Source organism: Poecilia latipinna, unplaced genomic scaffold, assembly GCF_001443285.1.
Source record: "Poecilia latipinna isolate Pla-1442-1.1 unplaced genomic scaffold, P_latipinna-1.0 Scaffold34, whole genome shotgun sequence".
Lineage (NCBI taxonomy): Eukaryota > Metazoa > Chordata > Actinopteri > Cyprinodontiformes > Poeciliidae > Poecilia > Poecilia latipinna.
The window spans coordinates 48,116-58,336 of NW_015112650.1; the positions used below are offsets into that span (position 1 = coordinate 48,116).

General features: G+C 41.0%; 1 protein-coding gene across 3 annotated transcripts in view; it reads right to left on the reverse strand.

Annotated features, from left to right (window-relative positions):
• Positions 1-10,221, reverse strand: part of pparab (peroxisome proliferator-activated receptor alpha b) — a 49,564-nt gene that overhangs the window by 8,857 nt on the left and 30,486 nt on the right. For all 3 annotated transcript variants that reach the window (XM_015042385.1, XM_015042403.1, XM_015042394.1), the window contains exons 3-5: positions 9,000-9,163; positions 5,997-6,135; positions 1,405-1,604 (exon numbers count right to left, since the gene is read on the reverse strand). In XM_015042385.1, coding sequence (XP_014897871.1) covers positions 1,405-1,604; positions 5,997-6,135; positions 9,000-9,163 — 503 coding nt within the window. The remainder of the gene's footprint in view (positions 1-1,404; positions 1,605-5,996; positions 6,136-8,999; positions 9,164-10,221) is intronic.

The window sequence follows — 10,221 nt, forward strand, 5'->3', positions numbered from 1 at the left end:
TGATGGAGGGACCCAGTACTGGAAGCAGAGATGAGAGGCTACATCAGCTGCTGAAGAACTGATTTAACAGGAGGCCAAAGGGGAAAGTGTGGACAAACCTCCATCTGCTTCGCACCTACAGTCTTTATGCAAGCAGAGAGGGCAGACGGAGAAAACGCAACAAAGTTCCAGCAGACCTGAAACGAAATGCCCACGGCTGAGTAGAAAGACATCCACAACTTTGGCCTGTGCCGCTATTTACGGAAATGATGTTCCAGGACGTAATGGGTGTTCTTTGCTTCTATTTAAGCTCCGCAGCTGTTTATGTCGGCTGCTAGCGTACCAGCATATTATGCTAGTTCAAAACAACACGCACCTTTGAAATGAGGGGAAAAGTCAGGGGCTCACCAAGGTGTGTAGCAGGAGAACTTTATCCCAAAAACAGGACTTACTAACACACAGCTCTCTGAGGAGCGCGGCTGATGATTAGACATCAGGTAGATTTAAAAAAAAAAAAAAAAAAAAACTCATAAATGATGGTAACTCTAGGGCTTATTAGGAGCATAATCCTTATTTTGTACTCCTAGCAATATGAAAGATTTTAAAAGTAAAACTATTGATCTACAAATGCGCACATTTCCAACCGAGTACATCCCAGCTACTGCTTTCACCAGGCGTTTTGATCTCCAAAGGCTCTCAGTAAAATCTACTGTATGTCTGAACACGGATGGAAACTCGTCCTGTCCTTCCAGACCCATTTTACACCCACAAACATCCATCTGACCAGTTTTCAACCAGTTTTGGCTTCTGACCCGAATTCAAGCACTTTTTCCCCACTTCAATGAACAAAGAAAGAAAAAAGGGAACGATTGTAGAGACCACCCAGAGAGAGAGAGTCCTTTTTGTCATTTCTTGTGGTAAAAAAGATACTCCAGACCTTGAGTTAAAAAATGTAAGACTTTTTAAGACTAATATGAATGAAATTTACCACATGTATCCACAGAAATGTACAAACTTCGTCCAGCCAACTGGTGATAAATTTCCATTTACCCATTGTAGACAAAAATGCTAGCTAGCTAGGAAGGCTATGTTGGCAGTCATTCGCAATGAAGGTGTCTGAGAGTGACCCAAACTTTTGCCTGACAGAAAAGTCCAGAGAAAAAAAGAAGATAAAACATACCATATATGAAATGAAGACGTTTAAGATTTGTGATTAACGTATGTAAGGCCAACTTACTTTTTAAAAAATGACCTTAATTTAAGACTTGTTATGGATGTGTGGACGCCCTGTGTCACACAGAGACGATTCTTTGGTTGCAGACTTCTAGAGTCATCCAAAATAATTTCTTTAGGGAGAAGCTAATCGATGTTTCCTGTGCAGTCAACGCCTTTCACTCACCAACCCACCACTTTAAGTCAACGTACAGGGTTGCTGGTCTTTCCGGTGAGTATGGTCCGAGCCTTGGCCTTGTTCATGTTGAAGTTCTTCAGGTAGGCCTCGTATATCTGCCTGGCCAGCGTCTTCTGGTCAGCCAGCTGGGGGTTCACCACCTCCCTCTCCCCTGTCACCATCTCCGCCTTGAGCTTCAGCTTCTCCGACTGGGGCATCCTGCCGAACCGGATGGCTGCGGAGAGTGGATTTAGAAGCAGACGGATATTATTTTGCTGACGTTTAAAGCCTAAAAAAACCGCATAAAAGAAACCAACAGATGGCCTAAATATGCGTGGAGTTTGAATCTGATAGCAGTAAGAACGTAGTAACAGAGACTTTGAATTATGAATGCTAAATAATGAGACAACAAGCGGTCTGTTTTGTTTCAGTGTCGCTTTTCTGCACACAGACGCTCTGCATGTGTTCAGGTGTGAAACAATGCTCTATTTGTTTGGTACGTGTTCGTGGTGAACCGACATGCCGGATACTTTCAGTATAAATACGTGTCCTGCTGCATCCCAACCGTTGTATCTGGTTACACCGGATACTGGCCAAATATAAGTAAACTTCTGAATTCGAGGAACATTCCAAAAAAAAAAATGTCTAAAAAAATGATCTCGCTCAGTTTTCTGGCCTTTAGCAAAGATAAATAATTTTGGAAATTCAAACTAATCCAAAACGAAGAATAGTTTGGTCTGATTTCACTTCAGAAAGTGAGAAAAAAATGTGTTTGTGTCTTTTTATTCAGCGTACGTAAATATCTGGTTTCAACTGTGTAAAAATGCAACGGGTTTTTAAAGTGTTTCTAAACACTGAGCAGATTTTTTTTATGTTTCCAATTGTAATTTAATTAATTATGTTTTTCATGACCTCCAAGTCTTCCAGGTTTGAAGGCTTCTTTGCAATCACCGTAATCTCTAGGAGCCTCTTAAAAAAATTGCTTCCAGGCAAAAGAAATGTTGATTATTAACTATTTTAATTACAAATATAATTGACGATTTTAGCAGTAGTGGTAAGAGTGGATTATTTTTAAGTAAATCACTTTATTTCTCCTCTTTCTTATCTTTTAAACACTGCGTTGATGCCAAATCCTTTTATTTTCACACAATAAAATATCCTTTTAACTTCCAGGAAGTGTTGAATAAAGGCGGCACAAAACAAAGTGGGCTTCCTTTGAGTTAAACGTACTTCCACTCGTCCCTTATGAAAGTGCGATGGCGTCTCTCAGACAGGTTGATCCTATTTAGCTAATAATGGTGATTAGAGGTGACCTGTCTTTGACCCCCACCTCTGTGGTTTAACCCTATAAGAGCCTAATGCAGCATATAAGTCTCTCTTTACCCACGTTAAGACGGGTGTCTCAGGTTTTAATGGATTTGATGAGGCCAGGCTGTTGTCCACGTACGGATAAACACACACACATCTCCCTCAGAACACACAGCGTTCAGCTGCACCCTGCCTTTATTGTACCATAAAGCCATAAAGGAGGACCTGATTTCTCTGTTGACCCGCCTCATGTTCGAGTACGGAGTGGGACCGAGCCGGGATGCGGCTCCTGACCCGGATAACGACACTGGGGACGGAGGGGGCCTCGTTAGATTGCCGCTCACAAAGCAAGATCATCTGAAGACGTTCGTAAGGAGCCGAGTCGAATCAAGATGTGAAGTGATTGGCTTTCAGCTCGGTATTAAGCCCGCTCCCCGCGAGCCGACATGAGCAGATGAAGCGTGTGAGGGGGGAGCGGAGCGGGTAAGGAAGCTGGACGCGGTTGGGAGACGGCCGGATCGGTTCTGTCCAATCGTCCATTTCAGCGATCTGTCTCGTTAGCGGCTGAGACGCGGGGTATTGTTGTTACCCACATTTGCGATGTGAAAAAACGCGTTGGTCCAAAATGGCATTTTATTCCATTGGAATAATCTCACGCAAAACAAATCAGCGTTTCCCCTGCGGTCCTTCAGACAGAAACTTGGGCCTTTGGCGAGCCTCGTTTCTATTTTCCAGCTCTGACTGCAGACATGGCAACGTAAAGATAAGGTATTCTCTCGAAGCAACTTACCAATTTATGAAGAGCGGCACTTACTTTCTTTACCATCTTTCCCATTTTGAGGAGTCACCAGTAGAAATGGTCGCCTATTTAATTAGATTCAATCCAAAAAGCCTTCACTAATCCCAGAAGGAAATTAAAGGTTGTTGTAACTCATATTATACAGTTTCCTTCAAAGAGAGAGTTGTAGATCATCTCCTGTAACAGTCTGTATTCCAGCGGTTTTGAAGAAGCCTCTGAATGAAGACGCTCTGTTGAGTCGTCCGAGTGAGTTTGCTGATGATGAGTTTGTTTTGTACTGGTGAGAGCACAGCGCCCTGCGGTATCCCCCCCCAAAAAAAACAAAAACTCTTTGCTTATAAATGAACTCTCTCGAAACACCGACCGAATTAGAAAACGATAGTTTGCTTTTGAAGAACGCTTCCGTTATGATCATTTAGAAATGTTTCCTAATTGTGCAGAGGGACGACAAGTTTTCATGCAACACGGAGACTCAACTGTGGAATCAATCAGTCGTTGATGTAAAATTAGCTGCATGTGCCGAGGACAGAATCAGATGGCTCTCATCTAAAATGTCTTTCCCCTCTGGTTACATTTAGGTTCATGAAATTTTATACACAGGCTGCAAGCAGGACCACAGCTGACTCAAATACTACTACAAGTTGCTGAGTATTAAAGGACCATCAGCATCAAAGTTTCGACAACCTTCAAGACGCAAATGAGTAAAAGAAATAAACAAAATACAGTTTTTTTAGTCTCCGTACAGCGTGGAGTGCTGATTCGAAGTGTGCAAACTTCCTATGTAAACCCACACAAACACACATCAGTTATTTCCTCTACGACCTGCATCGAAGTACCTTATTTTTTTAACATCTGATCACAGTTTTGAGGTTGCCGGCCTCCTGCGTACAGCAGCATTTACCAGAAGCTTTAGATTTTTTTCTATTCCTAAAGAGTGACTCACTGCACTTTCAGAGAATAAAAATTAACTTTTATAAGCCGGCTTTCTAAAACTATGTTCCTGTCGCAGTGCCAATACCAACAGAAAGTGTAAAAAAATTAAATAAAATTGCAATCAGCAGTAGAGAGCAATTCATCGGGCGGTGACAACAGGGACGGGAGCTGAGGAATGACTGGAGAAATGCTGGGAAAAGATGCAGTTTGTTGCTTTTCAAGATGCCAGTGATGACGACTGATGCACTTTCCGAGTTAACGCCTCGCGCTCGGTTAGATATGATGTTTCACAAAGTCTCTACAATAACGAACTTTTAATAAACTCCGGCTTTCAAAAACTCAGACGCTGCACAAAAATGTTGCAATTTAATTTTCAATTCGAAGGTTAAGCAGATAAATGAAAATTACTATTACAATTGTTGGATTCAGCTACTTGCCGTGTTAACACTCAAGGACACATCTACATTAATGATTATTTTTATTTTTTAAACGTATCATGTACTTTTTTTTAAGCTTAAAAAAATCCTGCCTGGCAGCTCAGCATCCAAGCATTTTTATAGAAAGTTGAGAGGAAAGAAAAAGTGTGTTTCCCTCTGCTGACAAACTTGGTAGTGATTTCAGTTTCCAGCAGGACTTTACGCCTGAACATGCTGAAAATATTACCAACATCTGCCTCAATCGCCATGGTAACATTGTGACAAAGCAGAGAGGATGAATGTTGAACTTCCTGAGCGTCTTCAGCAGAACCACAGACTAATCACATCTATACCACACTGAGAATTCACAATATGTTGAAAAGGTGTCATTGTTGCGATATCAGTGTGTGACGGTGTTAGGAGTGCAGCAACACAGCAACGCAGCAATGCAGCAACGCAGCAATGCAGCAACTTCGTTGCCATATTTAGTGACTTTTCGTGCTAAAAATGTGCATTGGCCAAAATCGGAAACAGCAGGAAAGGCTTTTTAAATTGGTATCAAATGTTTGTGCAGAAGAAATTTTAGTTTTTGCCGCTATCATTTTAAAGATATTAATAAATGTTTCCAGAGGTCAAAGGTCAATCAGCCCCGACACCTTCATGAAATCAAAGGCTCTGTGGTGTCAGTCAACTTTGCCATGTCTGTGCTGTAAAGTTTTCCATTTGTGCCGTTACAATTTTTAAGATTTTACAAAAAAATACGTTAGAGGTCACCAGAGGTCAACTCGCCCATCCATCCATCCATCGGCAGAAACGTAGCACCAACGATTGACAAAAATTCCCTTTCATTTGTCGAAGGCGCAGCTGTGAGGTATAATAATCAGTCAACAGAAATAAAGTCCTGAAATATACAGTATCGCATGTGTATTTTATTTTATTTTATTTTTTTATAAGATATGAGCTTCATTTGATCCATTATAAACCTATAAGCTGGTTGAGGTTACCAAGGTGCACAGCTTTAAAAATATAACACTAAACTGCTTTTAGCTGCTGTTCAAGTTTCCATAGCAACAGCAGCAGCCTGCTCGGTTCTCTTAGCCGGCTCAGTGTGTTTAGTTTTCTGCATGACAGTGTTGGCATTGCCCAAACACACACCATCTGCAGGACTCACCGTTGTGGGACATGCCCACGCCCAGGCACTTCTGGAAGCGGCAGTATTGGCACTTGTTGCGGTTCTTTTTTTGGATCTTGCAGCGGCGCTCACACCTGTCGTACTCCAGCTTCAGACGGATGGTCCGCCGAAAGAAACCCTGCAGGGAAACAGACCCAAAGCAGAAACAAGAATTATATAATTATGTATTGAGAGAGAAAAGAAAGAAAAAAAAAAAAAAAATCAAGCAGACCTCGAGAAAGCAAATTCCTCGCAACGTTTTGAAAGAAACACTTTTGCATGAGGAGTTACTTTTTCGTGAGATGCAACATCAGAAAACACTGTTTCTTAGCGAGGTTTTCCTGAGTTACATCACCTTGAAAAGAGAAACTTTTCGCTCAGATGAAACATTTTTGTGTTGGAAAATATAAAATAAGTCAACCTAACCAAACAAAACGGTTATCTTGTTCTCAATATTCACAAAGCAACATTGAACTGATTCAATGGATCACATTAAATCCATTTTAGTCACAGGTGATGCCAACGCACCGTCGTTAAGGCACAGAAATGGTCAGAAAGCGAGAGGTCACCCCGGGTTACTGAGACGTTCGACCAGCGTGTTCAGCCCATGTTGAATGACTCTCCCCCACTAACCCCGTCGGGTCACATGCGAACCCAGACCGACACGAAACAAAGGCGCCGGGACAGCACTTCAGCCCCGCCCCTAGAAGACGGCGAGCCAACGCTGCTCGTGTCCGGTGTCATAACCGGTCAGTGTGCTGACATCACAGGGAGTCGCATTTCTCCGCTGCGGTCAAAAATCCAAACCAGGGGCGTCTATTTGTGTGACCGCCGGCTCGTTTTACACAGGAATGTTCTTCCTGCAGGCATCAAACTTTCACCTACCTACCGGCTACGTGCAGAAGCGCTGGTAGAAGCTGGAGTCAAGCGGACAAGCGCAAACCACTCGAGCTTTTTGAGTCAAATCGACCCAAAACGTCAGTATTGAGTTAAGATTTTTCTATGAGAAGGCGGCAGCAGGTGGTGTGAAATGGCCCAGTTAAAGTCCAAATGACAATTTGTGGTGAGTCTTGAAATCGAATGTTAACAATCGTGCTCCATTCAATCTGACCGAGTTTGAACAATTTTACAAAGAAGAAGCAAATTGAAGCCGATTTTGTAGAAAAGGGTGGCTTTAAAAAGTGTCGACTTGTGGGGGTAAATATAGAAGCATGCCACACTTAAAAGATTTTTTTTTAGCAAAAAAAAATAAAAAAAATCTGAAAACCAGTTATTCTTTTCGTCACACTATAAGACATGACCTTGCATTGGTCTGTGAGATAAAAATCCCATTAAAGAACTAGCATTTGTGATGTTTGCACATGCTTTTCTATTGCTTATTATTAAAAATCTGCATGAAATCAGAGCTTCAATCAAACCGGCCTGTCAGATGAAGCCGTTTGATCTGCAGTTGTAAGTTTAAAACCCGAAATAAAGAAGGTTTTCAGGACTGATCTGACTCAGTATCGACTGATGGAAAAAGACGGCGTGTGGGTTTATTTAGCAACAAAACAATGTCATGTAAATGAGATGCATCTTAATGATTTTTAGACGTCACTGAAGGTTTAAACAAACCACAGAGAGACGGTTTGGTTAAGATCAGCTGCACTTCTGCCTTTGCTGGCTTTGATCAGGTCAGGTTTACTTCAGCAAAGCGAAGGTGGTGTGTGTTTCTGCAGCGTCACGTAACATATTTCCTACACGTGACTTTCTACTACAGGCAGAGGTTAAAGTGATCGAGTTCACCTATGGCTTCTGGGATGAGCTGTTTTACAACACAAAACCACACATGCTCACCTCTACACACACACACAGACAGACAAATACCTTACACATTTTCTACGTTGCAACCAGAAACTTTAGTTTATTGTAATGGGTGTAGAGTGAGACAAATACATCTTTTTAACCTGTTCTTATATATATATTTCTGCAGTGCTTTGCAGAAACTGAACAGAACAACAACTGGAAGTCATTTTAGGAGGTTTGTAGCTGGAAGTTTATCCCCCATTTTACATTGTAATGTAAATAACGCCCAGTCAGATTGGAGGGGAAGTCTGTGGGAACACCAGTTTTCAAGTCTTGCCACAAACTCGTCTCAGTATGATGGAGGTCTAGACCAGAGGTCTGCAACCTTTACAATTCAATAAGATAATTTTGCCCTTAGTCTGGTAAAGTGAAACTTATTTAGAGCCACAACCACTACCTTACCTTTTAGACAAAAGACCTCATTTTTGACCTTCATTGGGAATTTGTCGTAGTTAAAGAACAATATATTTATTCATATTTTTAGGTTTTAAAATAAAGAAAAACCAAACTTCTGAAAAGGATTATGCATTTATTGCATGATCTGGGAGCATGGCATTTGTTTAAAATTTTGTAAGAAAAACAAAAAAAACATAATACCCACTGCTAATTGCTAAAGCCTGCATTCATCTGTATTTACCTATATTTACACACATTAGTTGTAAATAGCTATAAAAATCCCTTTTATTAACTGACATTTCACATAGAAAGCTGAACCTGAACACAGAGCCGTCTCACTGCGACTAAAGTTCAAAAAGATTGAAAGGTTTCTTATTGTTGTCCTTTGTTTTCTGTCAGAAACAGCCCCGGGTCATTCTTCAGCGAGGCTAGTGAACAATTAACAGAGAGATTAGCGAGCGAGTCCAAGTGAAGCCGAGCCCGATGCTTTAGAAGTTACATCAACACACGAGTCACAGGACAGGTTCTGGAGGCAGAGCGGTCGACAGCGCTGCTATACAGCTTTCCTAATGTTCTTAGTCGCTTCATTGGGTTTGATCATTTAGCAAAAAAAAGAAAACAAAAACAAAGAGGACGTTCAGACAGGACTGGGTTCAGACAGGACTCGGTTCAGTCAGGACTCGGTTCAGTCAGGACTCGGTTCAGTCAGGACTCGGTTGCTAATGTTTCACCAACATCTTCGCTAACGATGCAGCGACTCACCTTGCAGCCCTCGCAGGCGTGAACGCCGTAGTGGTAACCCGAGGCCCGGTCAGAACACACGCGGCACTCCAGATTGAGCGAAGAGGAGGGAGATAAGAGCTCCTCCTGGGTGGGAGCCATCCCGCAAACAACGGAGGACGGGCTGGACGCCGGCGTCAAAGCATCTGCAAAACACACAAACAGTGACAGTGGCACCGCAGCTTTGACAACAAATGTTTTTAAAAAAAAGAAGTCAGACAGAAATGGATTTCTAAAAGACGATGTAGCCAAAGTAGGACAGAAACGATTTATCATGATGAATTGATTAGTGATGTAGACGTCAACTAATTTAATAACTGATTAATGGACATGCGGTCGGAAAAAAGGCGATTTGCTAAAAAAAACAAAAACATTCATAGCAGAAATTAAGTGAAAATTGTGCAAAACGGAATTGAATTATTTGTTTATTTGCATAATCTAATATTTCTAACCAGATGTAAAAAGGCTTCAGTGGTTAAAAGAAACATCTGTAGAATGTGACAATTTTTTATTCGATTAATCATCCAGATAACTGCCAGAATAATCGCTTACTAAAATAATCATTAGCTGCAGCCATAAGCAGAAAGATTAAATGGTATCCACATAAATATTTTAGTTGAAATAAAAAAAAATAGCAGAAAAGGAAAGAGTCACAGTCTGCACAAAGTTAGCATTGCTTTTGATTTTGTTGGTAATCTGTAGAAATCGGCCAATCACACGCTCAATCAGCCTGATAAAAAACCCAAAGAGTAAGATCTTCAACAGATAACAGGAAGGCCAAAGAGAGTACAGCAAAGTTGCTCTGTTTTTTCGTTTAGCTCTTTAGAAAAGCCTGATTTCAGAAAAGATGGGCGTGCAAACGATACCAAGACGCTACGAACAGTTTACAACTTAAACTCTGTAATGTCTGCATATGTTTTAAAACAGCAGAAGTGTTTTACAGTGTGTGACGTCAACTGTGCTACTAGCATAAAACAGGATTAATTGCGATTAATTGTGATGAATTGATTATTGAAATAACTTTCAGCTAATTTTTATAATCGATTAATCGTTAACCAGAGAATACAGACTGAAAAAAAAATGATTTACTGAAAGAACAACATAATCAGAGCAAAACGTCACAAAAAACATTTTGCAATCGAGATAAAAACTCTTCTTTGTTTGTAAATATGTTCTACCCAGAACTGTTTCTGTGAAAAAGTTC